The following is a 27,939-nucleotide window of genomic DNA, read 5'->3' on the forward strand; positions in this document are numbered from 1 at the left end:
TTTCCTTACACGTTCCCATGGGCATAAAAAAGCATTTTCCAGACTATTGGCTTCTATTGTTTCTCAGGTCCATGTCCAGGGTCTCTCTCCTCCTTGTTCAAGTTTGATCTTCCAGGTAGTTCTCCAGGTCAGAAATCCATTTTGAAAAAGCCGTTATAGCTTTTTCTAGCAACCTCACATCCTTGGTGCATCCAAAAGCAGATGCCTTCACCTCCCCACCTCCTCAATCCATCTCTGGGCTCCTCTGGCCGTGGGGACATGGGCAATGTCACGGTCTCCAGGACACAGGCGGCTCAGTCCCAGGGAGGGAACAGGCAGCTCAGAGCCTTGGGAAGCAGATCCTGGAAAGCTGGTGGGCTTGTGGCTGCTTCATCCCAAGGTTTTGAGGGACCAGCTTGCTAAGGAGCAACTTCTTAGAGGGACCATGTTACTAAGGACCAACTTCTTTGAGGGACCTGCTTGCTAAGGACCAACTTTGAGGGACCAGCTTGCTAAGGACGAGCTTTGAGGGACCAATTTGCTAAGAACCAACTGAGAGACCAGGTTACTAGGGAGCAACTTAGAGGGACCAGCTTGCTAAGGAACGACTTCTTTGAGGGACTACCTTGCTAAGGACCATCTTTGAGGGACTGGCTTGTTAAAGACCAGCTTCTTCGAGGGACCATGTTACTAAGGACCAACTTCTTTGAGGGACCAGCTTGCTAAGGACCAACTTTGAGGGACCAGCTTGCTAAGGACGAGCTTTGAGGGACCAATTTGCTAAGAACCAACTGAGAGACCAGGTTACTAGGGAGCAACTTAGAGGGACCACCTTGCTAAGGACCAACGTCTTTGAGGGACTACCTTGCTAAGGACCAACTTTGAAGGATTGGCTTGTTAAAGACCAACTTCTTTGAGGGACCACCTTGCTAAGGAGCAACTTCTTTTCAGAGTTACTGGTGGGCCTGGTGATGGCTTCAGCCACCACCTGGATGGCTGGAACTGGGGTGGTGGCTCAAGGCCCCAATTCAGACATGGTGCTGCCAGTTCCTGCTCACCGTGAAACCACAGGCCAGCGGTGCTGCTCCAGCACCTTGAACCACTACGGTGGGAACAACCTGGTGAGCAAACCCTCATTGAAAACCAAAGCAGGTGGAGAAAGTGGAAAGGGGATGGTGTTCTTGATGCTCTTAACCCACTCTGGCCATCTCCCCTGGTGCTGCAGAGGGGACATCCCTGCTCACGTCTCCTCCAGCTGGATGGGGACCAGAGGTGGCATTTTGGTTGTCCCCAGCATCCAGCGCTCTCAGAGGGTGCTATGGAGCCTGGGTTGAGCCACCAGGGGATGGCTAAGAGCCATCTCCTGCACCACCATGTGTGAAATGCAAGGAGATGAGTTTCTGCAAAGCACAAGAACTTCAGGGATGGGTGCTTGGAGCTCCCCTGGGAGGTCGTGGGTGCTCAGGATCTACACCAAGAAGGAGATTTCACCAGGAGGGTGATGGGGACACCATGTGGTGTCATCTGCCCAACCTGGCGCGGCACCCGAGGAGACGCCATGCGGTGGGTGAGGGGTGGTGACACAGGGCTTGCGGTGATGCCCCCCAAAACGCTGAGGACATCCCCGAGGACGTTACCTGAGATGGATGCAGGTATGGCTCGGGGGAGGCCAGGTTGGTCTGCACGGAGACGCTCTTCTCCAGCAAGATCTGAGGGAAACCCAACTTCTCGAAGGTGTTCCTCTTCCAGTGCTTGTTCTCCTGCTGCGCCAACGCCTCGTCCTCGCTGAAGGCTCGCACCACCGGACCCGGCATGGGCAACGGGAGGGCACCGTCGCTCTCGTAGCCCGAACCGTCCTTTTGGGAGTCCCAGCTGCTCCGTTGCTTCATATGGTAGTGGGCTTGCTGGGCTTCCCAAGCCAGACGCGCCTGCGCCAGGAAGGGCTCTGGGAAGCCCCGCGCTGCCTCCGCCTCCACCGCCTTGCTCTCCGTACGGTTCATCGGTGACCTGTTGGGTCCCGGGGTGGCTCGTTCCTCACCCAGCATCTGCTCGCCCAACACCTCCCGGTCCCCTGAGCCGTCCGTGGAGGAAGCGTTGGGGTCATGGGATAGGGAAGGTTTTCGGCTTTTCCTCTTTCTGGTGGAGGGCGAGTAACCGGTGGAGGACAAGGTGTCCTGTTGGCTGGACCACGACATGGAGTCCTCACCCTGGGCCACCTGGCCACCTGTTGGGCCAGGGCAGAAGTCGGGTCCCTCCATGCTGCTGTAGTCACCCGATTTGATGTCCAAGCGTTGGTCCCGGACCAGGCAGGGGCTGTGCTGTAGCGAGTAGGACCCGCCGATGGGGTTGGGGGAATATTTATGCCTCAACCCCGTCTTCATCTTGGGGCTGGAGCCCGACTGCTCGACGTAGACCAGTTGCCTGACGTACTCCTTGCCGGCGGGGCTGTACTCCAGGCTCATGAAGCGGTCGGGACATTTCTGTTTGGTGAGCACCAACTGCTGGTAGGGCGAGTTGGAGCCTTGTTTGGGCGACTGCAAGAAGGGGTGAGGTTTACGGATGGGCGATTTCTGCGGCGAGCCGGCTTTGTAGCTCCCACTGGCTTCGTACTGCATGTCCACGGGGGGTTCGTCGTAGATGGGAGCCTGGTACTCCATGGGGGGTTCCTCATAGAGGGGGGGCTCGTAGGCGTAGCGGGGTGAGGAGGGTTGCGACTCGCTGGAGTGCTTGCGGTGCTGGGCTTGGAGCGGGGAGCAGAAGGAGTCCCCCCGGCCAAGCAGCGGTGAGCAGCTCCCCACGTGCTCGGCCCTCTTCAAGAAGGGCGACTGCTTCCTCTCGGGGAAGAAAACGGAGTTGTCAGCGTCGGGGGCGAAGGTTTGGAGGTTGGGCGACTGTTGTCCCCCTGAGGGTCGCCGCGAGCGGGTGCCCGGTTGGTTTTCGGGGGTGTAGCCGTTGCCTTGGTGCATGAGGAAGCTGGGCTCGCGGTCGGTCACCTTGATCAGCATCCGCTCCTTGGTGCCGGCGTTCCATCGCAGGGATGACGTCCTGCAGGGAGAAACACAGCGTTGCCGTCAGCGAGCGAAGCCTCCTGGGACAGACACCCCCATGTCGCTGTCCTGGGCCCCTCTGGAAACAGAGCCCAAAGGATGGATGTGCCCAAGCACCCCAAGCTCACTGTCAGGTGAATCATAGAATGATAGAATCATAGAGTAGTCTGGGTGTGAAGGGACCTTCAAAGCTCCCCAAGTCCCCAAGAGCAGGGACATCTTCACCAGCTCAGGTTGCTCAGAGCCCCGTCCAGCCTGGCCTGGGATGTCTCCAGGGATGGTTCATCCACCACCTCTCTGGGAACCTGGGCCAGACTCTCATTGTCCTCAGGGCCAACAATTCCTTCCTCATCTCAGTGATGGAGAGACCAGAGCACTGCCACTGTCCCAAATGCAGCAACCCCCAGGGTGCACGAAGGACACGGAGGCTGGAAAGCCAAGCCCCCAAAAGCCATGACACCCCTTGGAGCACATCTCAAGGAGACAACCCTGAATCAGCCCTTCCCGCTTGTTCCTTGGAGCTCTTGGAGCCAAATGGCGATCAAGGAGCAAGCACGGCCACCGGCTGGGGACAAACGTTGGGGCACACATACATTTGGGACAATTTCAGGGGTATTTGGGGACAAAGTCCTTGCAGGGAGAGGGGACTGACCCCACCACAATCCCTGCCTGGGATCTCTCATCCCAAGGCGAGAAGGAGAAGCCAGGTCCCACCTCTCCAGTCTCTTTTTGCTTTCTATTCCTTGTGGCACCCAGAATTAACCCATCCTACCTTCTCCATCCAGCTCCCCACTCTGGATTAATACCCTTCTCAGGTTCCAGGCTGGACCTGGCTTATGCTAAAACCAGGAAAAAATAACAACCTCCAGCATCATTTCAAAAGAAGTTGAAGGCAAAAACTCAGTGAGAGATGCTAAATAGCTCAGGAGGGGCTTGAAAACACAACCCCAACCTGTGCAGAGGTGTCCCAGCCCCACAAAACATGAAGCCCCATTGGACCCCAAGACTGTGGGGCAGCTATTTCTGGCAGCACCAGAGTGGAGTAACCGATACACCGGGACAGGGAGGGGAGGGACAAACAACCAACTTCCTAAGCCCACATGATACGTGGACACCTTGGTCTCCAAAGGGATAGAGCACGAGCGTCACAGGAGGTGGAGCAGCAGTTGTCTTCTGTCCTCTTCATCGCCCAAAAATAACCCTTAGGGCCAACCCTGGGTAGGATGAGCATCTCAACACCGCTGTGAGAACAGGCACAACGCCATGGAGAGGCAAATGGGAGACTGAGCAATGGTGGCAGATGCCCACAGCGTCCTTTTCACAGAATCACAGAATGGACTGGGTTGGAAAAGACCTCAGAGATCATCCAGTCCAACCCCTGGTCCAACTCCAGTCCACTGACTAGATCACGGCACTAAGTGCCACATCCAGACTCATTTTCTTCATCATTGAATCATTTTGGTTGGAAAAGACCCTCAAGACCATCAAGTCCAACCGTTAACCCACCCCTAGCACTGCCCCATGTCCTGAGAACCTCATGTCCGTCTGTCCAGCCCTCCAGGGCTGGTGACTCCAGCACTGCCCTGGGCAGCCTGTTCCAATGCCCCACAGCCCTTTGGGGAAGAAAATGTCCCCCAGATCCAACCTCAACCTCCCCTGGTGCAACTTGAGGCCGTCTCCTCTTGTCCTGTCACTTGTGGCCCCCAAGTGATGCTCCGCACCCCTTCAGCTCTTCCATCGTCCCCGTACAAACACGAATCCATCCTAAAGCCAGGTGTTTTAACCCAAATCCAGTGAGAGCACCTCTTAATTGTTGGATTTCAGACAGCAGCCTGCGCCTGGCAACAGTAGATATGAATAGGAACCCCCGCCAAGCAGCCCTGCCCATCAATCCCTCGAGCCAACATAGAGCCTTCCATCAAAATATTAAGTAACGGCAACCAATAAACCTGAAAGCTCCATCCCTGGATTATTGTTGAACACTAGATGTTGTGATGGGCTAAACCGAATTTTCTGCTTGCAAAGGGAATATTGCGAAAGGCCTTTATATTTTTGTGGCTAAATCACTGCAGCCGCCGCGCTCACAAGCAGTTCGGTTACTTCAATAAATGAAAAGCGATGCTCCTGGGGAGGAAAATGAGCCCTGCTGAGGATTCCCACCCCCCTGGCACAGAAGCAACTCCAGAAATCCTAAGTATTTCTGCTATCTGGCTTGGCACCAGGTTCCCTTCACTATTTATTCCTCGCAGGGAAAAGCAAGATTCTTCCTCCAGCCTCCAGAAAGTCAAGGGCATGATGAGAGATCTCCGACACCATCCCAGACACTTAAATAGAATTATCTTGATGCCGGCAATAATTAAGACCATCCACATCTCTATTTACCTTCCAAAGAGCCGTGACAACCACGATAATATTTTATGTTGGCCATTTCTACCGCGATGCCTTTAACGCAGTCGATTGGCAGCTACAGTAAATTGACGCGGGGCTGGGAAATCAAAGCGCAGGTCACAGATGTGCAATTATTCTAACAGCATCGTTCTGGCTTTTAAATGAATGACATGGCAATGCTTCTCCAAAGAGGATTTAAAAGCAAGAATATTCACAAGACCTACATATATATTCATATTTTTTCAAGATGTTTGCTTGTCCCGGTGTTTTTTAGACGTCGCAGATGAAGACTATAATTTAGTGCTAGGATTAAATTGGTTTGCATCATTTGAGGGGGAAAAGCCCTTAATTTGAATGATTAATTCAAATATGTTGGTTTCTAATGTCCTGTGAGCGGATGGGGGTTTGTGTCTGTTGAAAAGCACGGGGTGTCCGGGCACCCTGTCACCATCCCACCACGCAACCATGTCCAGGCGATGTCCCCAAGCTGTCCCCACCATCCCCGTGCCCTTCCTCACCTTCCTCCTCCAGCCGCCGGACCCGGGCGCATCCTCTCTGCTCCTGAGCTTAACGCCATTGAGATCCCCCAGTGCGACGCTAAACTGGACCGATCGCATCTCCCTGGGGATGGAGACGAAGGATGCGGCACAACCGCCGTCTCCTCCCCGCTGGGCACCGCCGGCACAGCCGCGGATGGGTGGCCCGTCGTGCCGATTGCATCCCGCTGCGGGACCGCGGGGTCGGCGATGAGCCCACGGCAGAGAAATACATCTCCCTGTACCTGGCACGATGCCCGACGACGCTCCGGCAACACAAATATCCTCCGGCAAACGCGGCGAAGGTGGGCAGAGCCTAGGAGATGTCTCTGCTTCGCCCGAAGCCTCTGATGATCCCTCCTAAATGTTTCCAGCTATGAAACTGGCTTTACAACAGCTGTTCAGCCTCTATAATCACGCAAAAGCTGCCAGAAAACTCCGTTTTTGGACTAATTTATAGCTGAATTAGGGAAGACAGGATTAAAATCATGGAGTCATAGAATAATTTTGGTTGGGAGAGACCCTGAGATCATCAAGCCCAACTCTCCACCCTGAAGACTTCATCGCTCTATATCTGAAACTGTTGCTGTTCCCAAAATTGTGTACATACAAGATTACATGCTTACAAGGTATATAAATATCCCAGGGCTTTGACGGTACCTGAAATGTTAAATTCCTTGTTGCTTAAAGCTTTTATGATTAAAAAATTAAACTCCTTGTTGCTTACAGCATTTATGTGATCAGAGGTCACTGCAGGTGTGCCCTAATCCCACCGTGGTGTCTCCAACCCTTTTGCTACACCTGCAATATCTGTTACCGTCTTCATCTACGCCCCTGGAAATCTCACATCCTCCTTGGATTTCATATTTTAAGAAACCCACAGATATGGTCAAATCCAATTCCTACTGAAATGAGGTGAAATCTGCATCGTTTGGGCAATAAGATGGTTATGTGGAGCCAAGTGCGAACGCTGACACATCTCCTTGATGTGGAAAACCAAGAAGAACTGCAATGTGAAGAGGTTTTACACTTGTTGGGGTCAGGAGGAGATGAGCTGGTGTCCCTGCCTGTATTCATGGACAACAGATGTCACCCACTGCTCCTGGTGGGACAACTCGGGGCTGATGGCTCCGTATGGAGCCACGTGGCAGGAGACCTGCTCCATGACCTGCCAACCCTTTCCCAGGCTGATCTGGGACTTGGGTTTTGATCTGGGGCTTGGTCTTTGATCTGGGGCTTGGATTTTGATCCAGAATTGGGTATTTGATCCAGGATTTGGTCTTTGATTCAGGTCTTTGGTCTTTGTTGTGGACAAGACCAACCATCCATGGAGGAACCATGGAGAAGATACATCATTACCACCAATCAGAAGATGTCACAGCTGCCCTCTATTTTCTGTCTCCCGCTAAACACCAGTGGTGGGATCACGAGGACCATTTGATGGGTACAACAGGAGACACGGGCTTCCTGGAAGCTGAACACCAGGCTGTGTCATCTTGAGGGAAATTCAGAGTGATGGAACGGCTGAAGCTCAACCTTCAGCCCATCTCTGTTGACTGCAAAGCTTGAGTTGAAGGGTGTCTAAGGCCTCACAAGGCTCCTCAACACACAATTTCATTCTCCAACTAGAATATTACGGAAGGTTGATACCTGTGAACAAGATAAGCAAAAGCTGCCCTGTCTAAATACCCTTTTAAAAATTATTTATTAATGAAAGGAGAAAGCTACAACATTCGGGGATTGTCCGATCCCTTTTCTCTGGATGCCGCTACCCGATCACTTTTAGCTTCAGGCCCACAACACCAAATCTCTACATGAAATATCTCCCACGTTTGCTGCCCGAGCGCTTCTAACTCCTCCTCTCTCAGAAAAGCTGCTCCCAAGGCATCTGCTCTAATTAGCAGCAGCGGAAGATGAATCAAGACAAGAGGGAGATAACGAGCCTTTCCGTCCCCACCCCAATCTCATTCAATAGCCCAGATTTTTTTGTCTACCCTTTTTGCAGTAGCAAGGGGGAAAGCAGAGCTCCGAGACACTGCTGAGATGACGAAAGCCCCCATTTTTCAGTGAAATAGCTTCGGTTTCTGAACATCACATTGAGCAGAACGTGGTGTGGTGGACAGTTCTGCATCCCACCCTGCAGACCCTAAATTAGAGGCCAAGAATCCATAGTGAAGGGATTTTGTGACTTGTAGCTAATGAGCAAGTGCTGAAAGGAGCTCAGATGGGTGTTCCTGGTGAGCCATGGGCTGGTAGGTCATTGCTGAAGGCCAGGTTGACCTTGCTGAAGGCCAGGCTGACCATGCTGAAGGCCAAGCTGACCATGCTGAAGGCCAAGTTGACCTTGCTGAAGGCCAAGTTGACCTTGCTGAAGGTCAGGTTGACCATGCTAAAGGTCTAGATTAGTTTCAGTTTCCTACCACTCCTGGCCACAGCATCCACTTTGTCCTTTTGGCTAGTCATCAGCAAGATCTCAGGCTACACTGGGACAAGCCATGGTGACAGGGAGGTCTCCATTGAGCTCTCCATGATCAGTCTCATTAGGAACTGACCAGGGGGGAGCACAAGATCAGGGTCTGCCAAGCTGGCTGATGCTCAACACAACTCGTCCTGGCAGCAATCAGGGCTGCTCGTCCCTCCTCAGACGTACGATTAAACTGATCACCCGAAATAGCCTGTTTTCTGAAACCCAAATGTCACTGAAACAAGACGATGTTTTGGTTTATTCTGAGAGGGAGGAGGGAACACAGAGAACGGAGAACAGAGAAGCCTTTGTCATTAAGAGGAATCAGCTGCAAAATACAAAGAGAGCAGAAGTGACATTTCCTTAAATAGCAGATCAAAAGGAGATCTGCTGTCTTTGTCTCCGTAAGCATGACAACAAGTTCCCACAATGGTGATTTTTAGCTCTTGCCCATGCCGAGCAGATTGCACATGCCCCGGCGCGCAGCCCTCCCCAAAGCTCTTCATCCTCTTGGTATTTCCAAGCTGAATCATCCATGCTACGAACACCCCCGAGCTCAGTCTGTGGCTTGGTGGCACCTCCTCCAGATCTTCCCCACCGGCAAGATCTCTCCTGCTTCTTTGACCAGGCTCTGGGACATGATCACCTACCAAGGACTATGACAAGACAACGACATTGGGTGTTGGGGCAATGTGCCAGTTCATTCCTCCTCCCACGGGATCACCTCCACTCATCCCAGTAGATGGGTGACTTTGAAGCTGTTGATTGCCACAAGGCTTATTGAGCGACTTCTTCTCTTAGAGAAGAGCTTTTGGCCACAGAGCCAAGCTAGACCTGCTGCCCTGGTTTGTGTTTGAGCCATCAGCAGCACGTTGGCTTTGAAGAACAGGTCCTGGAAGCTGAAGTGTGGCTGTTTGCTGGAAGCTCTTCAGCAGGAAGGGTTTCTTGGCTTAGAGGGACAGTACAGGTCCATCGCTCGGTTTTAAACTAAAAGAGGGGAGATTCAGGATGGACATGAGAGAGAAATTGTTGCCCCTGAGGGTGGTGAGAGCCTGGCCCAAGTTCCCAGAGAGATGGTGGATGAACCATCCCTGGAGACATCCCAGGCCAGGCTGGACGGGGCTCTGAGCAACCTGAGCTGGTGAAGATGTCCCTGCTCATGGCAGGGGTTGGACTGGATGAGCTTTCAAGATCCCTTCCAACCCAAACCATTCTGTGGTGACTTGGGCACTCCACATGATGAGGATGAGGATGGTGGTTCACTTTTCAGAGCAAGATGACAGTTTGATGTTTGGCTGAACAAGGAAAACACGCAAGGCTGTGGCAAAGAGAGCGGAGGAAGCTGCTCCCAGCTCCACGATCCGGGCTCCGAGTTATATTTGAGAAGGAAACACCAGCTGTTTCCTTCTGGAGAAGAAGCACGAGACTGATATTGTCTTCTCTCTGTTTCATGGAGACTTAGAGGACTTTGGGGCACAAGTCCCACCTCAGGAGGTTACACCACAGTGATACATCCAAGAACCATAGAATGTCCTGAGCTGGAAGGAGCCACAAGGATCATGGAGTCAACTCCTGTCCCTGCACAGGACACCCCACAGGTCACCCCGTATGTCTGAGGATGTTGTCCAGTCTCTTCTTGAACACTGTCAGGTTGGGGCCGTGACACCTCCCTGGGGAGCCTGTTCAGTGTCCAGCACCTCTGGGTGAAGAACCTTTTCCTCATGTCCAACCTGACCCTCCCCTGGCACATCTTCTGCCGTTCCCTTGGGTTCTGGCATTGGTCACTAAAGAGAAGAGCTCAGCACCTGTCCCTCCTCCTCACGAACAGTGGTGAACCCTCCAAGTCACTCTTCAATTTTGCTTCAAAATAGGGGATTTTAATCCCACGGTTCTCCAAGGAATCACTGGTATTAGTCACTTCTAAAGAAACCAGATAACGGATTTACCTCTAAAATCAGGAACGGGCACATTTATTCAGAGACGCCTTAAGCCGTGGTTTTAACTCACAGTTGTAAAAGATGAAGCCTGAGCAGGATGAGGCGGTAGATAAATGGAGCAGCTGGCAGCAGCATGTGTCCCCATGTGGGACAGCTGGGATGGCCACCGCCGTGCTTCTGTGGGGCAGGTGTCTCCTTGGCCAGCAAATGGCTGTGGGAACACTTGAGAGGCATCTTTGTCATGGTTGGAAGAGGAATGTGGCCTCACAGCCGCTCTGGCTAAAATTGACATTGGCAGTGAAGGGAGTTTCAGCCCAGAGATGCTGGGATCCTGTCTCCAGGGCATGGGCTTCCTCGGGAAGCCTGGATGAATCCAGAGGTTGCGACCAGAAGGGGTTGGGGACCTTCTCCTCCCCGGTCTCACGGCTGTATTTGTTCCCACATACCAAGTGCACGGCCAGCTGGCAGGAGCCACGTTCAAAGTCTGGTGTGGTGGCTCCTCACCTCTGTCCCAGACTTCTTCTAAGCTCCTACAAGACTCCTCCTGAATTTGGTACCTGGCTTCACACAACCTCTTTGCCAACAGTGCAAATGAAACCCATCCCCTGCATCCCTGTGAAGGCATCACGGCACCAACCACCATCTGTGCCCAGATGGAGAAGGGCTGGACATGGTTGGTGCAAGAGTTGGACACCAAACACTCCCATGGCTGGAGAATGGATCTAGAAACATCTGGAGTGCATGATCCATGTGAGAGCCAAGAGATGAAGAGAACCATAGAAAGTTGGCCAACTGTGAGGTCACTCAGCAGACAAACACACAACCAGCTCCTAAACCTCCGGTGCCCTATGGGCTGCACGGAGCTCTGTGGAGCTATCAGAGAGATGGTGCCAGGTCTTTTGGAAACCAACCTCAATTTTCTGCTCACTTCCATCCTTACTTTGCTAGACAGTCAGCTGTGAAGTGACTCCCGATGACCATGAGATGTTGAAAACCATGAGAAGATCCAAGACCTCTTTAAACTCTCCTGACTGAGAAGGTCCAGGACAAATTGAGGAAGACCATGTCAAGAGGTCAAGGATCCTATGGAGATGAAGCAGTTGCTGTCCTGCTCTCCTAACATGTCCTCAGCAGAAACAGGATCCACTCCTCCCTCCCCATGGGTTGGACATCCTACTTCTCTACCAAAGAGACAAAGCCAGGGCAGAGCTGGAGATACAACCAGGCACTGACACGAGTTGCAGCAGGTGGCCACGGCTTCTCCAGCTCTGAAGAACACAACGGGGGTTTCTCCATAGCTTTGAAGCATGCATGTTGCCATCACTGCAGCTGGGAGGAGAAAGAAGGGGTGGCCAGGCAGGGCAGCAGCAAACCCAGGCCCTGAGGAGCTATTCCAGCTCCTCCACCACTGGAGGACAGTCCACTGGTCACCTCTGCTTCCACAACTGACCTAAGAGTTACACAATATAAATATAAATATCTCAAGGGTGGGTGTCAAGAGGATGGACCAGACTGTTTTCAGTGGTGACCAATGATAGGATGAGAGGCAATGGGCACAGACTGAAGCACCGGAGGTTCCATCTGAGGAGGAGGAGAAACTTCTTCACTTTGCGGGTGCCAGAGCCTGGACCAGGCTGCCCAGAGAGGTTGTGGAGTCTCCTTCTCTGGACACATTCAAACCCACCTGGACCCTGTGTGATCTGCTCTGGTGACCCTGCTTTAGCAGGTGGGTTGGACTGGATGATCTCCAGACATCCCTTCAACCCCAACCAGCCCGTGATTCTGGAATTATTGCTGTCACAACAAGCCAAGCCAAACTGGAAGTGTCCCCCAGAGACAGACACTCCATACTCAAGTGAGCAGATTTCTCAACTCCCAGAGCAGAGGAACCTACGGCAGTGAACAGGGTGTGTTTTTAGGTCTGGTTCTTCTGTTCTCAGCAAGTCCACAAGAAATGAACCTCCTATTTGTCACGGTGCAGGAAGGGAGAAGAGAACCATTGATGCTTTGCTGCCATGCTCCATGTCCAATATGTTGCGTTTCCCTCAACCAGGAAGCTCCAGCATTTTCCTGGTGGCCACAAAGCCCTGACCACCTGCATGTGGTACAGTGAATCAGCAGTATGGAACCAAGAAGGTCACAGGAGCAGAGCAGCTTTGTGCTGGGAGAGGAGAGAAATTCAGGAGCAAGTCATAGAATCACACAGAATCCCAGGATGTCAGGGGTTGGAGGGGACCTGGAAAGCTCATCCAGTGCAATTCCCCCATGGAGCAGGAACACCCAGCTGAATGTCTGCAGAGAAGGAGACTCTACAACCCCCCTGGGCAGCCTGGGCCAGACTCTGCCAGCCTCACCCCAACAAGTTGCTTCTCCTCTTTCAGTGGAACCTCCTGTGTTGCAGTTTGCACCCATTGCCCCTTGTCCTGTCCCTGGTTGTCACCAGCAGAGCCTGGCTCCATCCTCCTGACACTCCCCCTTTCCATATTGATCCCCAGCAATGAGTCCCCCCTCAGTGTCCTCTTGTCCAGCTCCAGAGCCCCAGCTCCCTCAGCCTTTCCTCACACGGGAGATGCTCCACTCCCTCCAGCATCTTGGTGGCTGCGCTGGACTCTCTCCAGCAGTTCCCTGTCCTGCTGGAACTGAGGGGCCACAACTGGACACAAGATTGCAGGTGTGGTCTCCCCAGGGCAGAGCAGAGGGGCAGGAGAACCTCTCTGACCCACTGACGACCCCCCTTCTAATCCACACCAGGTCCCATTGGCTTCCTGGCCACAAGGGCCCAGTGCTGGCTCATGGTCACCCTGCTGTCCCCAGGATCCCCAGGTCCCTTTCCCCTACACTGCTCTCTAATAGGTCATTCCCCAACTTATACTGGAACACCTCAATTCTATTTATATACATCATTGTGAAAACATTTTCAATTTAATATAACTGTGCACAGTCGAAGGTCTCTGATCTGAAGACCGGCTCTTGCAGCCTTGGACACTCCACCCATTGACTGGCCAACAAAGGGACAACAACAGAGACTTGGGATTTGTCCCACGTGGGAAATAGGACTTACTGACAAAAACACCTGCATGGATTAGCAGAGCTCAACCTTCTCAAGAGGATGATGGTAAGATCAGGACCTGATGATCTTGAGGGTTTCTTCCACCCAAAACGATTCTATGATTTCATGAAAAATGAGGACATTAAGCAACTGGGCTCCGGGACCACAAAGCAGAAGGAATGAAGAGGAAAGGGTTAAGAACGGTTATTGTAATTGCCTGTCTTGATAGGATTTGGCTTTCCTACAAATGCCTTCTAGACAGACGGAGCAAGATGTCATCCTCTTAATGACACCCACTAATCTTCATTCTATTAGAAAATCTCTGGTAGTGGTTGGTGGCCGGGAGCACCAAGCCAAAAATCCCTGCCTGCTCCTGGGGCAACCCAGGGGGCTGATCCCCAATGCCACAGGACCTCCACCCCATCAACCAACCTCCTGCTTCTCCATCTGCCTGGACACAAGGACAGTTGTCCCCTCACAAGCCATCTTGCTCCCACACTTTGTCTAAACATCTATAAGTCCTGCATCTTCTTTCCCACCCAGACGGGAGGAGGTGATGGATGCCCAGAAGGGAATAAACCACAGCCAAGGTCTCATCAAGCTTCCTAAGCCACCAGAGACCTACTGGCACATCGTGTAACTCAATCCTCTCTCCCTCTGCCAAGTCCACCGTCTGTTCACCTCTTATCTTGGCCTTCAAAGGAGGCAACGTGCACCTACCATGGCTTTGAGAAAAACCTGTGGGACTAACACAAGACATGGGGAGGAGGAGAGGGTTAGAAGGACCTGAGATGGCTGTTGGGCTGGAGACCTGATCTCCCACCCTGTGGTGAAGCCTCTAGGATCATTTCATGAATGACGTTTGGAAGTAGCTGGATCTGGAGGGGCTGAAAGTTCTCAAGGGCTCAACCCACTCCACCACGGAGTCTTTAAAGCTCTGCTTGGGTGCCAGCCCGTTTTGCAATCACCACCTCTGTGTTGGCATAAAATCATCGAATCTCAGGTTGGGCAGCACCACAAGGATCATCTGATCCAAACTTTCTTGGCAAAAGAAGGGTCTAAACAAGCTGGCCCAGCACCCTGGTTCAAGTGAACCTTCAAAGTGTCCAATGCTGGGGAATCCATCACTTCTCTGGGGAGATTATTCCAATGGCTGATTGTTCTCTTAGTGAAAAATTTCCCTCTTGAGTTCAACCGAGATCTCCCCAGGAGTAATTTGTACTCATTGCCCCATAGCTTTTCTATGGGACTCCAAGGAGTCTCCATCTTCTTTGTAGCCACCTCTTAAATACCAGAAGATCAGAGATTCTCTCATCCCCCTGCAACCTGGCCAAGGATGCTGGAGCTCCAGCCTTTCCAAAAAACCTGTCCCCAAGCATCAGAAAGAGCTGTCTGGGCAATGGTCCCACCACTCGGGTCATGGCCACTTCAGGCAGAAGTTCTTCAAGGGTCTTTCCACTCTCATCCAAGTCATCCAGTAGATGTCAACGTTGGGCTTAGAATCATAGAATCATTGAATGGTTTGGACTGGAAGGGACTTCTGAAGGTCATCCAGTCCCACTCCTGCCATGAGCAGGGACATCTTCACCAGCTCAGGGTGCTCAGAGTCCCATCCAGCCTGGCCTGGGATGTCTCAGGGATGGTTCATCCACCACGTCTCTGGGTACCTGGGCCAGGCTCTCACCACCCTCAGGGGCAAAAATTCCTCATGATTGGCCTGAGTCTCCCCTCTTTTAATTTAAAACAAGGCTTCCATGTGACCTCCCTTGTGCCACGGATGCTGCTCACCATCATCCCTCTTTGCACCCAAACCTTGGTCGACCCAAGAAAGAGCTGCCAAGCAAGCTCTGGAGAAGCTGAAACCAAGATGCCTTTGTGCAGGGGGATTTTCAGAACGTGCCGTGCATTCTTCTCCTTAAAATTAACCCTCATTAATACGAAATCATCCCTGACATCACGAGGTCTTTGATTTCAGCTTTGACGAGCTCACGTGGCACTTGCATGGTTAAATATAAAAACATCCCCAGCTGTGTCAGCTTCTCTCTCCATCGCTCGGCAGCCCCCAGACAGAGGGCACTTGAGACCCTGTTCTCCCAGAAGCCAGTTCATTCTTGGCTAATTAAGCAAAGCTGCTAATTAGCTTCCTGGCTGGAAGTGGTTGGGGGGGAGGGAGGGAAGGGCTGTCGGTGAGTTTTTACGGGTTGGGATGATGGAGCCACCTCTTGCAGCAAAGCACATGCTGATCCAAACAGGTCGTGTGTGCAAATTGCAGTGAAATCTAATATTTTAATTGCTTGGGTGGTCACAGGGACGAGCCAGCTGGTGGATGGGGGTTGTTGTCCCTAAAATCCGCATTGTCCCTTGTCTCTGCTCGCAGGTCAGAGCCGGCGCCGTCACCCAGCTGGCGGGTTCAGAACCCATCGGTGCCGAATTGCTAACGCCGTTTGCAGAAAATAAATGCTCAGGATAAAGAGCGGTGTGTCCTTGTCACCGCCGTGTCCTTGTCACTGCTCCATTTCCCTGTCACTGCTCCATGTCCCTGTCACCGCTCCGTGTCCCTGTCACCGCCCCATCTCGCTCCTGGATATAGGCTCAGCTCCCAATTGAAGCATCTTCAAGGCACCTGCAAACCCCGTTTCCAGCCCAAACGGAGGATCCAGAGCTGCCAAATCCTGCTCCCTCCCACTCTTCCTCACCCTCCCCGCCTGCAAACAGGGAATTGCATCCACCCAGCAGATGCTTTGGGGTCCCGACTACTCTCTAGGAGACACAAATATGTTCCTCAAAGCCATCGACACCCCCAGGAAGCTGAACAATTCTTTCCACTAAAGAAATGCAAACGCTTCTGCTCAAAAAAAAAGCCCCAAACAAAACAAAAAACCACCCAAGCCATAAAAATAATGTAAAAATAATGTAAAGAGATGTCCCTGATGAGCTTTAAATGTCTCTTCCAACTCAAAACATTCTACGATTCCATGATTCTCTGCTGTCCTGGCGCTCGGTTCCTGGCTCTCCATCCTTTGTGGATCCTTTACGTTTGCCACGATGTCCTTTGTAGTCACAAAATTAGGTTTAAGGACCCCACTATAGTCAAGTATTTCAAGGCTGTCTACAAGGAAGATGTGAGACTCCCTTTTTACAAGGAGTCTCGTGGAAAAGACGAGGGGCAACGGGTACAAGTTGCGCTTCGGGAGGTTCTGATTTGACACAAGAGGGAAATTTCTCACTAGAAGAACAATCAGCCATTGGAATAATCTCCCCAGGGAAGTGGTGGATTCCCCAGCATTGGACACTTTGAAGGTTCACTTGGACCAGGTTGCTAGGCCAGCTTGTCTAGACCCTTATTTTACCATGAAAGGTTGGACCAGATGATCCTTGGGGTCCCTTCCAACCTGATATTCCATGATTCTACGGGCAGGATTCTCTGAGCTCACCTGGTGCTCTCGGAGAACATTCTGGTGAGGATAAACACCAGATACCATCACCTTATTTGGTTCCCTTCCTAGAAAGCTTGTTTTTCCCCCTCTTTAATTAATTCTGAGGCTCCTGGGAGGTGACCGCAGAGGCAGTAAATTACAGGGCAGGCGGGACGGCACACGGCCAATGCCGTTGGGCAACTTTCCACTCTTGTGTGTCTTGAACTGGGATGGAGATCAATGCAAACCACATCGACGTGGAAAGGAAGATATCACACCCTCTTGGCTCTCAATGCAAACATGGGAACCTACAGCAAAGCAAGAGCCCCAGGTGCTTCAACTCACCTACATCTCCAGAAAAACACAGAAACTGGGGGTATTTGTCAAAGTCCAGAGTAACCAGGTGGAAGCCAACTCCAAAACACCCCAAATTTGACCGTGGTCTATAGTCTTAAAGGTAGGAATTGGGATGAATGTGGTGTTATAGAGAATGGCTTCAGGCCACCACTTGTTTGTGGGTCTCTGTTAGTGAAAACATCCAGTGCTGGTGTTTATCCTCCCTGTTCCCTCCTGATTTGATTTGGATGATGCCAGTAGGTACCAAAAATTGTATGGGATGGGGTGTGGGTCCATGGGGAGGTCACGGAGCCTCACAACCACCTCCATCCTGGTAAGTGGTGACCAAGAGGGACATCTCCCAAACTCTCCAAGGCAGGACGAGGTGGGTCAATTAAGATCCCTCCTTTGGCCACCAAGAAAGGGTGGTGAAGGAGCCATCTGGGCTGTAACAAGAGCAGTTCCTCAGCCCCTTTGAATCCATCTCACAATACTTTGCATTTTGAAGGCAAAAAGCTTGTTTGGAAAGTGGCGATGCAGGCGTCCAGGACATGATCATTCCTCACCTCTGATCATCTACTCAGACGTACTTGGTTCTGGTGATTGTTTTGCCCGTGTCCAAGGCATTAGTCCACATCAGTATGAGTGAGAAATCATGGTGTTCATACACCGAAACTGCTTCTACAAACTCTAAGAGGAGCTATAATGAAGATGAGCACCATACTGTGTTATTTTCTAGCAACTTAAATCCATGAAAGCTGGAGGTGTCGTTTGCTTTAGCACCTGAAATCCTGATGGAAGCCAGAGAACGCTCTTGTCTATCTTACCAACAGACTCTGAAATGCGGTTGGACCCACGGGCTGGAAGAGATGGCTTCGTTTCTCAGGAGGCTTTTCCACCTCTATGCTCTATGGAGGCAGCACACTGAGTGGCCAGGCTCACTTGGTAATGGATTAAAACAATACGTACACAAACCTGCTTATATTCAGTGTAAAAACCTTAAGGAAGAGTCTAGAAACCAGTTCCAGTGCGGGGAGATGCTCAAGTCACCACCCAGTCCTGCCCCTTCCCAAACTGGTGATGGAACCTAATGAAACCCCATAGACGTGTGACCCCATCACCCAACAGCCCTGATGTTCCTCCTGTCCCGCTCCAGCTCCTGGTCATGGGTAGGAGCCACCCAAATGAGACCCACTGCATGGAGAGGATGGTCCTTTCTCCAAAGAACCATCGAAATCCATCTTAAGGTTCATTTAAGGGTGGTAGTAAAGCTAAAAACCACAGGAAGGGGAAGGGGAGGAGGATCAGAAGAGCATAAAGAATACACGGGCCGTCCCGTATCCCCACCTCACCACCGAGGCCACATTGAAGACCCCAACCCCGATACCAGAGGGAAATTTTTGGCTACCTGTAGTGGAGGAGTTGACCTTCCGCACTGTAATCCCGATAAATGTCATATTCTTTCTCAAACACTCCGGAAGGCGACGAACTGCAATACAGTAACAGTGAACAAGGAGTTACCAACGGTGACTGCGATGTGCGCCTGTTCTCATTAAACTCTGCTTTAGGATTAATGAAAATGCACCCACAGACAAGGGTTCCCGGTCCCTGTTAGTCTGGGCTCTGTGCTTGGGACCTACCCCCACCTCCTCACGTCAAGCTTTGAGGCATTAATTAGTTGTTTAGCAGATGATGACCAAGCCTTCAATGGCTGTGGTCTCCAGCTTTATTTCAAGCCTTGGAAACACCGTATTTTCCCTTAAACTCTGCTTATTTGTGAAGAACGGCTGTAGACACGCCTGGACAGACCCTAAACCTCTCATGGTTTTGTCCCACCCATGGTACTTGCCAAGTGCGGCCCATTCTGGTGCCTCGAGCATCGCTCTTGCTCAGATGGTCGGAGTCAATGTGGGCAGAGGTGGGAAGCACCAGAAAAGCCCTTTTTGGCACATTTTTTGTCTACCACATTGTAGTTGCTTCCATCTGAGCCCACAGAGCCCTCACTCGCAGAAGACGGTGAAGCTCCATGCACCAACAACCACCAACCTCTTCCAAGAGACACCTTAACTGAGTACACCCATTGGAGAAACACCAAAATAAGCACGTGGAGGTGCAGGACGGCATTTACACGCTACTTTTTGGACTATGATCAGCCTAAATGTCCTGGAAGAGCAAACACACTCTTGGTCCATGTTCCCTTTGGCTTCATGCTTGTCCACCAGCCAAGACCATCCAACATTCCCAACAAAGCATGTGACCACTCATTGGTCTTTGTCTAAGGGCAACGCTTTGCAATATCGCTCATACTCGTTGCTGATATTTGCTCAACAAACACAGGAAAGGTCTTTTTTTTGCCTTAAACGGTCATTCACTGTGATGATGTGCAAATAATCAGGCTCGTTCAGAAAACCCAGGGCACCGAGCAAATTATTGGACATTTGCTCTGCATCTGAACGTAACAGCAAACATCTGGAGAAACAACTACATTTTGAGTAGTTTTTGAAGAAACAGCGTTAAAACCCCCCTGTGTACACATTAAGAGGCTCGTGTTAATAAAAATCAGATCAGATGTTGGTTGGGGAAGAAGAGAAAAGGAAAAGAAACAAATCTCCTTAATAGGATAGACCTCAAAAATGTTATTCAAGCCACAATAAAATTAAGCTTCTGTCAAAGCTAATTTTAATGAGGCTTCCAAGCCCTGAAATTATGACTGTGTTGAGTTGCTTAATCCCTTTTTCCTGTTGAGTGCACGCGAATGAGCGCTGTTCATTCTGACCCCCGGTGCTGTACCCAGATCTGTGGCTCCAGGATCTCCTCCCCAATGGGCAAAGCTCTGGATGGATTGGAATTAATGCTCAGGAGGCTTCTTAATGAAGAGCCTCACTGCTAAAACAGGTCATATCTAACATCTACAGAAGAGAAGAGCAATGGGCGTTGGGAGAAGACCTCGAGGAAGGTCTCCTCCAGGCAAGATCTTGTGATCAAAGCCAAACAACGGGAAGACCCTCATGGCAAACATGGTTTCTCTTGTGGTGGGAGCATCTCTGCCCAGCCATGGCCTGGAGAACCATCAGTGACTGTGTCATCCAGGAAAATCCGTGGTGATGGTGGAGCCAAAAGGAGACTGCCCTTTTCTCCAGGTTTCCCCAGGAACCAAAGACTTCAGAACCACCTTAGCATCCCTACGCAAAATCTGTCCGTTCGCTCTACTTCATGGACATTTTGGAAAGTTCTGCAAGGTAAGAAATCACAGAATCCCAGAATGTCAGGGGTTGGAAGGGACCTGGAAAGCTCATCCAGTGCAACCCCCCCAGAGCAGGAACACCCAGATGAGGTTACACAGGAAGGTGTCCAGGCGGGTTGGAATGTCTGCAGAGAAGGAGACTCCACACCCTCCCTGGGCAGCCTGGGCCAGGCTCTGACACCCTCAACCCAACAAGTTGCTTCTCCTCTTTCAGTGGAACCTCCTGTGTTCCAGTTTGCACCCATTGTGCCTTGTCTTGTCACTGGTTGTCACCCAGAAGAGCCTGGCTCCATCCTCCTGACACTGCCCCTTTCCAGATTGATCCCCAGGAATGAGTCCCCCCTCAGTGTCCTCTTGTCCAGCTCCAGAGCCCCAGCTCCCTCAGCCTTTCCTCACATGGGAGATGCTCCACTCCCTTCAGCATCTTGGTGGCTGCGCTGGACTCTCTGCAGCAGTTCCCTGTCCTGCTGGAACTGAGGGGCCACAACTGGACACAAGATTCCAGGTGTGGTCTCCCCAGGGCAGAGCAGAGGGGCAGGAGAACCTCTCTGACCTGCTGACCACCCCCTTCTAACCCACCCCAGGTCCCATTGGCTTCCTGGCCACAAGGGCCCAGTGCTGGCTCATGGTCACTCTGCTGTCCCCAGGATGCCCAGGTCCCTTTCCCCTACACTGCTCTCTAATAGGTCATTCCCCAGCCTGCTGGCATTTCAGACGCTTTGGTGCAAAGGTTCTTCGGAACACAGTGAAGGCTTTTGAAATGGCCACGGAGTTATATGGATTTCTGTCATTATTTCAGTCTAATCCTTACTGGTGTGGAGCCTGGAAAAGCCTTGCTTGAAGATCCAAACCCTGCAGCCCCAGTTGAGAGGCACTGAACCACGGACGGGGCATCCACCACCGCTCTGGACAACCTGACCCCATCTTCTCAGGGACACGGGTTAGTGTGAGGGTTGTGGTAATGGTTGGACTTGATGATCTTGAGGGTCTTTCCCAACCAATATGATTCTACGATTCTCATCTCGAACCAAACAGGTTTCATTTCCCATCAGCCACAGTTATTCCCCATCCACACCAACTCAGCATCCTCTGGCACGTATGGACCATCTCTGCCAAATGGACAGAATTGACGTTGATTGAGTCCACCCCGCCAAACACCCATCGAGATGCAGGAAGGGCAAAGATTTGGGGCTTGAGCCAATGCCCGGAGGCATCATGATGGGAAGCGAGCGGGGAATCTCCGCAGGGATGGGGTGGTGGTTGCACAACCCAGGGGTGGCCAAGCCATCTGCACTCGGCTTCTCCAAGACCAAGGGGGTCATTAAAAGTCATTAAGGTTTGCCAGCTATTTAATATTTAAGCAGCATCATTGTTGGACTCCTGGTGGCTTGGTGTCCCACGTGCAGCGATGTCGTGGAGCATTTGTCCCCTACCCTTTGCCTGCCCCCGCAGTAAGCTGTTTTTTCAAGGTTTTTAAGCCAATTCCTTAAGAATTGTGCTTCGTAAAGGTCAGACTAACAGAGCCACTGGATTAAAAGGAAGGAATGTTTTACTATGAGGGTGGTGAGAGCCTGGCCCAGGTACCCAGAGTGGTGGTGGATGAACCATCCCTGAGACACCCCAGGCCAGGCTGGACGGAGCTCTGAGCACCCTGAGCTGGTGCAATGTCCCTGCTCATGGCAGGGGCTGGAATAGATGAACTTTAAATGTCCCTTCCAATCCAAACTATTTGATGATTGAATGAAAACGCACATTTTCCTGAGGCTAAAATACCTTTTCTCTATTGAGGGTTCCTCCTGATGCTTGAACAGCCTGTCTCCATCTCTGCTGGATGCCAGTGAGGACAGACAGATAGAAAACACTGATTTTTTTTTGTGGGGGGAGGAAATGCACCTTCAAAACCTTGACGTTAAGCCCAGCCTGCGAAACAAGGCTTTGTAAGGCCAGATGTTAACCCTGGCACCGATTGGTGCTGCCCGCTGAGCCACAGCTGGTCCTTCAGAACCTTCTGCTCACCGCAGCATCCGAGGAGGAGGAAGGATGGTAGGAAACCAAACGAGAGCAAAACGGAACAAACCTCCAGGTACATGGCGGGATGAGAAGGAAGGTTGGAAATAGTCCAGGGGAGGATAAACGCCACATTTCGCACAGGCAGCACGAAACGCACACGCTTTAAAAAAGACTCAGGGAAATAATAAGCTGTCCCCAGCAGGACCCAACGCGGGGTTTTTACGGGCAAAGCTGACACCTATTTATCGTTTTGGCAGCTCCTCGGGCTCTGAGCTGGGCTCAGCATGAGCCCGGTGGTGGGAGCTGATTGGAGGCTGTTTTTGGCAAGATCTGTGTAGCAACAGCTCCATCATCCGTGGCTGCAAACAGCTCTCACCAACAACACCCGTTCCTCGGAGTCTGATCGAAACAACTGAAGGGATGGCGGAGCAGCTGGAAAGGGGCACGTGGAGCTTGGTCCAGGCATCTGGAGCAGAGGAAATGAGCCACCAGCAATCCCTGCCTGGTGGTTTTAGCTTCTTTGGTGCTTGTCGGGACTCAGTGGGTGTCTGGAGGAGTGCAGGAGGGAGCAGGATGCTTTGAGGGGTCCCCGCGTCGCAATCCGCTGACACACATCCCTGTCGATGCTGCAAATCTAAATCCTCCCCAGGTAGAGCATCGCGCCCACTTGCCGTGACCTCGGCATCTGGGAACTGTTCAGCATCCCTCGAGGGTACCGCTCGCTTGCCCCGGTGTCTGGACACCGTTCAGCATCCCTTGAGGGTTCCACGCACTTGCCCTGGTGGCTGGACACCATTCAGCATCCCTCAAGGGTACCGCTCGCTTGCCCCGGTGCCTGGACACCATTCAGCATCCCTCAAGGGTACCACTCGCTTGCCCCGGTGTCTGGACACCGTTCAGCATCCCTCAAGGGTTCCACGCACTTGCCCCGGTGCCTGGACACCATTCAGCATCCCTCAAGGGTACCGCTCGCTTGCCCCGGTGCCTGGACACCATTCAGCATCCCTCGAGGGTTCCACACGCTTGCCCCAGTGGCTGGACATCGTTCAGCACCCCTCGAGGGTACCGCTCACTTGCCCCGGTGGCTGGACACCATTCAGCATCCCTCAAGGGTACCGCTCACTTGACCTGGTGCCTGGACACCATTCAGCATCCCTCGAGGGTTCCACACGCTTGCCCCGGTGGCTGGACATCATTCAGCACCCCTCGAGGGTACCGCTCACTTGCCCCGGTGTCTGGACACCGTTCAGCATCCCTCGAGGGTTCCACGCACTTGCCCCGGTGCCTGGGAACCATTCAGCATCCCTCGAGGGTACCAGTCGCTTGTCCTAGTAGCTGGACACCGTTCAGCATCCCTCGAGGGTACCACTCGCTTGCCCCGGTGTCTGAACACCATTCAGCATCCCTCGAGGGTACCACTCGCTTGCCCCGTGGCTGGGAACTGTTCAGCATCCCTCGAGGGTACCGCTCGCTTGCCCTGGTGCCTGGGAACCATTCAGCATCCCTCGAGGGTACCGCTCGCTTGCCCCGGTGCCTGGACACCATTCAGCATCCCTCGAGGGTTCCACACGCTTGCCCCAGTGGCTGGACATCATTCAGCACCCCTCGAGGGTACCGCTCACTTGCCCCGGTGCCTGGACACCGTTCAGCATCCCTCGAGGGTACCGCTCGCTTGCCCTGGTGCCTGGGAACCATTCAGCATCCCTCGAGGGTACCGCTCGCTTGCCCCGGTGCCTGGACACCATTCAGCATCCCTCGAGGGTTCCACACGCTTGCCCCGGTGGCTGGACATCATTCAGCACCCCTCGAGGGTACCGCTCACTTGCCCCGGTGTCTGGACACCGTTCAGCATCCCTCGAGGGTTCCACGCACTTGCCCCGGTGCCTGGGAACCATTCAGCATCCCTTGAGGGTACCGGTTGCTTGTCCCAGTAGCTGGACACCGTTCAGCATCCCTCGAGGGTACCGCTCGCTTGCCCCGGTGCCTGGACACCGTTCAGCATCCCTCGAGGGTACCGCTCGCTTGTCCCGGTGGCTGGACACCGTTCAGCATCCCTCGAGGGTACCGCTCACTTGCCCCGGTGCCTGGACACCATTCAGCATCCCTCAAGGGTACTGCTCGCTTGCCCCAGTGCCTGGACACCGTTCAGCATCCCTCGAGGGTTCCGCTCGCTTGCCGCGGTGCCTGGACACCATTCAGCATCCCTCGAGGGTACTGCTCACTTGCCCCGGTAGCTGGACACCGTTCAGCATCCCTCAAGGGTTCCACGCGCTTGCCTCGGTGGCTGGACACCATTCAGCATCCCTCGAGGGTACCACTCGCTTGCCCCGCGGCTGGGAACCGTTCAGCATCCCCCGAGGGTATCGCTCTCTTGCCCCTGTGGCTGGGAACCGTTCAGCATCCCTCAAGGGTTCCGCTCGCTTGCCCCGGTGCCTGGACACCGTTCAGCATCCCTCGAGGGTTTCGCGCGCTTGCTGAGCGAACCGCGGCACCGCGAGGAAACGCTGCCACTGCCAGCAAGCTCGTCTGGAGAGCTTTGTTGTTTTCCTGTTGTATTCGCCCCCTCCCAGGAGACTCAATGAATCCCAGAGCTCCCCGGGCGCGGGCAGAGTCGGACCCAAGTGCAGATGCTCTCTAAGCATCCCCACCTTTGCTGCTTTAAAAACTATAAGCGCAAGCTCCCAAAATGTTACCCCTCGAATAAACCCCCGAGCATGGGAGCACACACCTTACCGGGAGATAAACTGGAAGATTAAGGTCTTTTCTTCCTTCTATTTCTGCCTCGACGCCTGCAGCGCCCTTCCCAGGGTGGGTGCAGAGGTGCCCTCCATCCCAGGGGGATGAGGATGTGCAGAAAACACTGATTTTTAGCCCAAAATCCCAGGGCAGGCAGCAGCCCCGCACTCCTGTCTTCACAGCAGCCTCACTCCCATGATTTCAGCTGCATCCAAGTTCGCATCGAAGGGACCAAAAAGCTTTCAGAGTGATTTTATCAGGCTCCAAGGAGCTGACCCGCTGCTGGCTGCGCTCCTTCCAGCCTAAACCTGCTCTGCAGAAGGGAAATTGGCATTGCTACAGCCCGGCTGCGGCCAGGAGAACTCTGCAGATAAGCAAACGATCCGGTGAGGATGACGTTGCCCTTCATGCTGAGCAAACAGGATGGATACATTATTTTCATTTCTTTTTTTTCACAGCTGTGAAACCCGCTGGGGTTTTTTACAACCCAGAGAAGCAAAACCCCGACAAACGCCTGTGTTTGCCCCAACTTATCAGAGGAAGAGGATCTGCACTGATTTTGGGAAGAGGACAAAGATTCTCCACGTTGACATCTTGCTCTGTGGTTTCCCAAGGAGATGGTCTTCTCCTTGGTCTATAGCACCTCAATGCATGGGAACATCCTCTGTGGTGATGGAGTTGTAGAAACGTCTGGTAGCATCCCTGGGGAAAGTCTGGTAGGAACGCAGGGGTTTCCCCTTATAAACTCAACTGGAGTCAGGTCACTTCCAACACAGGACCATCAAACAGAATCACAGAATGGACTGGGTTGGAAAAGACCTCAGAGCTCATCAAGTCCAACCCTTGGTCCAACTCCAGTCCATTGACTAGATCATGGCACTAAGTGCCATGTCCAGTCTCAGTTTAAAACCCCCCAGGGCCGGTGAATCCAGCACCTCCCTGGGCAGCCATTCCAATGCCTGACCACTCTCTCTGCAAAGAATTGCTTTCTCATCTCCAGCCTCAATTTCCCCCGGCAGAGTTGAAGCCCATGGCCCCTTGTCCTATTGCTGATGCCTGGGAGAAGAGCCCTATCCCCATCTGGCTAGAACTGCCCTTCAGGTAGTTCTAGAGAGTGCTGAGCTCACCTCTAAGCCTCCTCTTCTCCAGACTAAACAACCCCAAACCCAACGGGTGAAGGTTGAATTTCTGTATGACGGACAAAGAGCTTCTCCCACTGCCACCAGTGAGGTCTAAACACCTCCAGAAATTATGTCCCGTTCCTGCAGATCCTAAGTTTGATGGGTACGGAGGGTTTTCAGCTTCATGGGGCTCTCTGGGACTGGGGGTCATGACATCAACGTGTATCGTGACCCAAATCAAGATGAGCAGCACCAGATCTGGACCATGGATGTCCCAGCTGGGAACTGACCCTCAGTTATTTCTTATAGCTGATGTTCACAGCTGTGTAACATGTGAAGAGACACCTGGTTGGCTGTTGTAGGGTAGAGCAAAGCTGACAAACCAAAGCAAATATCTGTGAAGACACAGTGTGAAGCTGCCAGAGATGAGAAGAAAGACTACAAAGGTTGCAGTGGCAACCCTGGAGCAAAGTGTCCTCCCTCCGCTGCTTCCAACAACAAAAAGGCATGAGCGTACAAAAAGCAAGACTTTGTTGGGCCACCACAATAGGTACTCAAGCCCAAAACTACGTACCCGATGCGACATGTGATGTTCAAGCCACCACCAAGTTCACCAAGGCCAAGGTGCCGGGTCCTGCACTTGAGTCACCACAACCCCATGAAAGCTGCAGGCTTGGGGAAGAGCGGCTGGAAAAGGCCCTGGGGGTGTTGGTGACAGTGGCTGAACATGAGCCAGAGTGTGTTCAGGTGGCCAAGAGGCCACCAGCGTCCTGGCTGGTACCAGCACTGGTGTGGCCAGCGGGACTGGAGAAGTGATTGTGGCACTGGGGAGGCCAAACCTTGAATCCTGGGGTCAATTTTGGGCCCCTGATGCCAAGAAAGGCCTTGAGGTGCTGGAGCGAGTGCAGAGAAGGGAATGGAGCTGGTGAGGGGCTGGAGCACAAGTGTGATGGAGACTGAGGGACCTGGGGGTTCAGCTGGAGAACAGGAGCTGAGGGGAGACCTTCTGATCTCTGAACTGCCTGAAAGGAGCTTGGAGCCAGGGGGGTCGGGCTCTGCTCCCCAGGAACAAGCGCCAGGACCAGAGGAAACGGCCTCAAGTTGCGTCAGGGGAGGTTGAGGTTGGATCTGGGAACAATTTCTTCCCCAAAGGGCTGTGGGGCATTGGAACAGGCTGCCCAGGGCAGTGCTGGAGTCACCATCCCTGGAGGGTTGGACAGATGGACATGAGGTTCTCAGGACATGGGGCAGTGCCAGGGTTGGGAGAACAGTTGGACTCGATGATTTTGAGGGTCGTTTCCAATCAAAACAATTCTATGATTCTATGAATAGGCTTTGACACTCGTAGAAAGGCTTTCACAGAGTTTTCCTCTGAAGCTCATCATCTAGTCTAGCAGGAGATGGTACGTGGTAGGGAGGACACTGGTCAACCTCATGCTCACAGTGATCTACTGGGACGGTAGGAGAGACTTCCCCTTGGAAAGTCTACTTTGTGCCACTTGTTATCCTCCAAAAGAGGTACCACTGGTACCACAGTATGGTTGGGACCATGTTGAACCATGATTATGGATTATTCAGGTAGTCTAAGATGACATCGGAGCCCCCACCGCCCTTAGGAGCTCCTGAGCATCCTTGCAGTGGCTTTTAAGGGGGAGACCTTCTGATCTCTGAACTGC

General features: G+C 52.5%; 1 protein-coding gene across 1 annotated transcript in view; it reads right to left on the bottom strand.

The window, feature by feature from the left end:
• ARHGAP39 (Rho GTPase activating protein 39) overlaps positions 1-27,939 on the bottom strand; it is a gene marked incomplete at both ends in the record, with an annotated part of 153,405 nt that overhangs the window by 14,632 nt on the left and 110,834 nt on the right. Inside the window, 2 exons of the mRNA XM_080339494.1 lie at positions 1,617-3,024; positions 18,561-18,641. Of these exons, the coding sequence (XP_080195620.1) occupies positions 1,617-3,024; positions 18,561-18,641 (1,489 nt within the window). The remainder of the gene's footprint in view (positions 1-1,616; positions 3,025-18,560; positions 18,642-27,939) is intronic.

The sequence above is a fragment of the Nesoenas mayeri genome (assembly GCF_963082525.1).
Source record: "Nesoenas mayeri genome assembly, chromosome: 2".
Classification (NCBI taxonomy): domain Eukaryota; kingdom Metazoa; phylum Chordata; class Aves; order Columbiformes; family Columbidae; genus Nesoenas; species Nesoenas mayeri.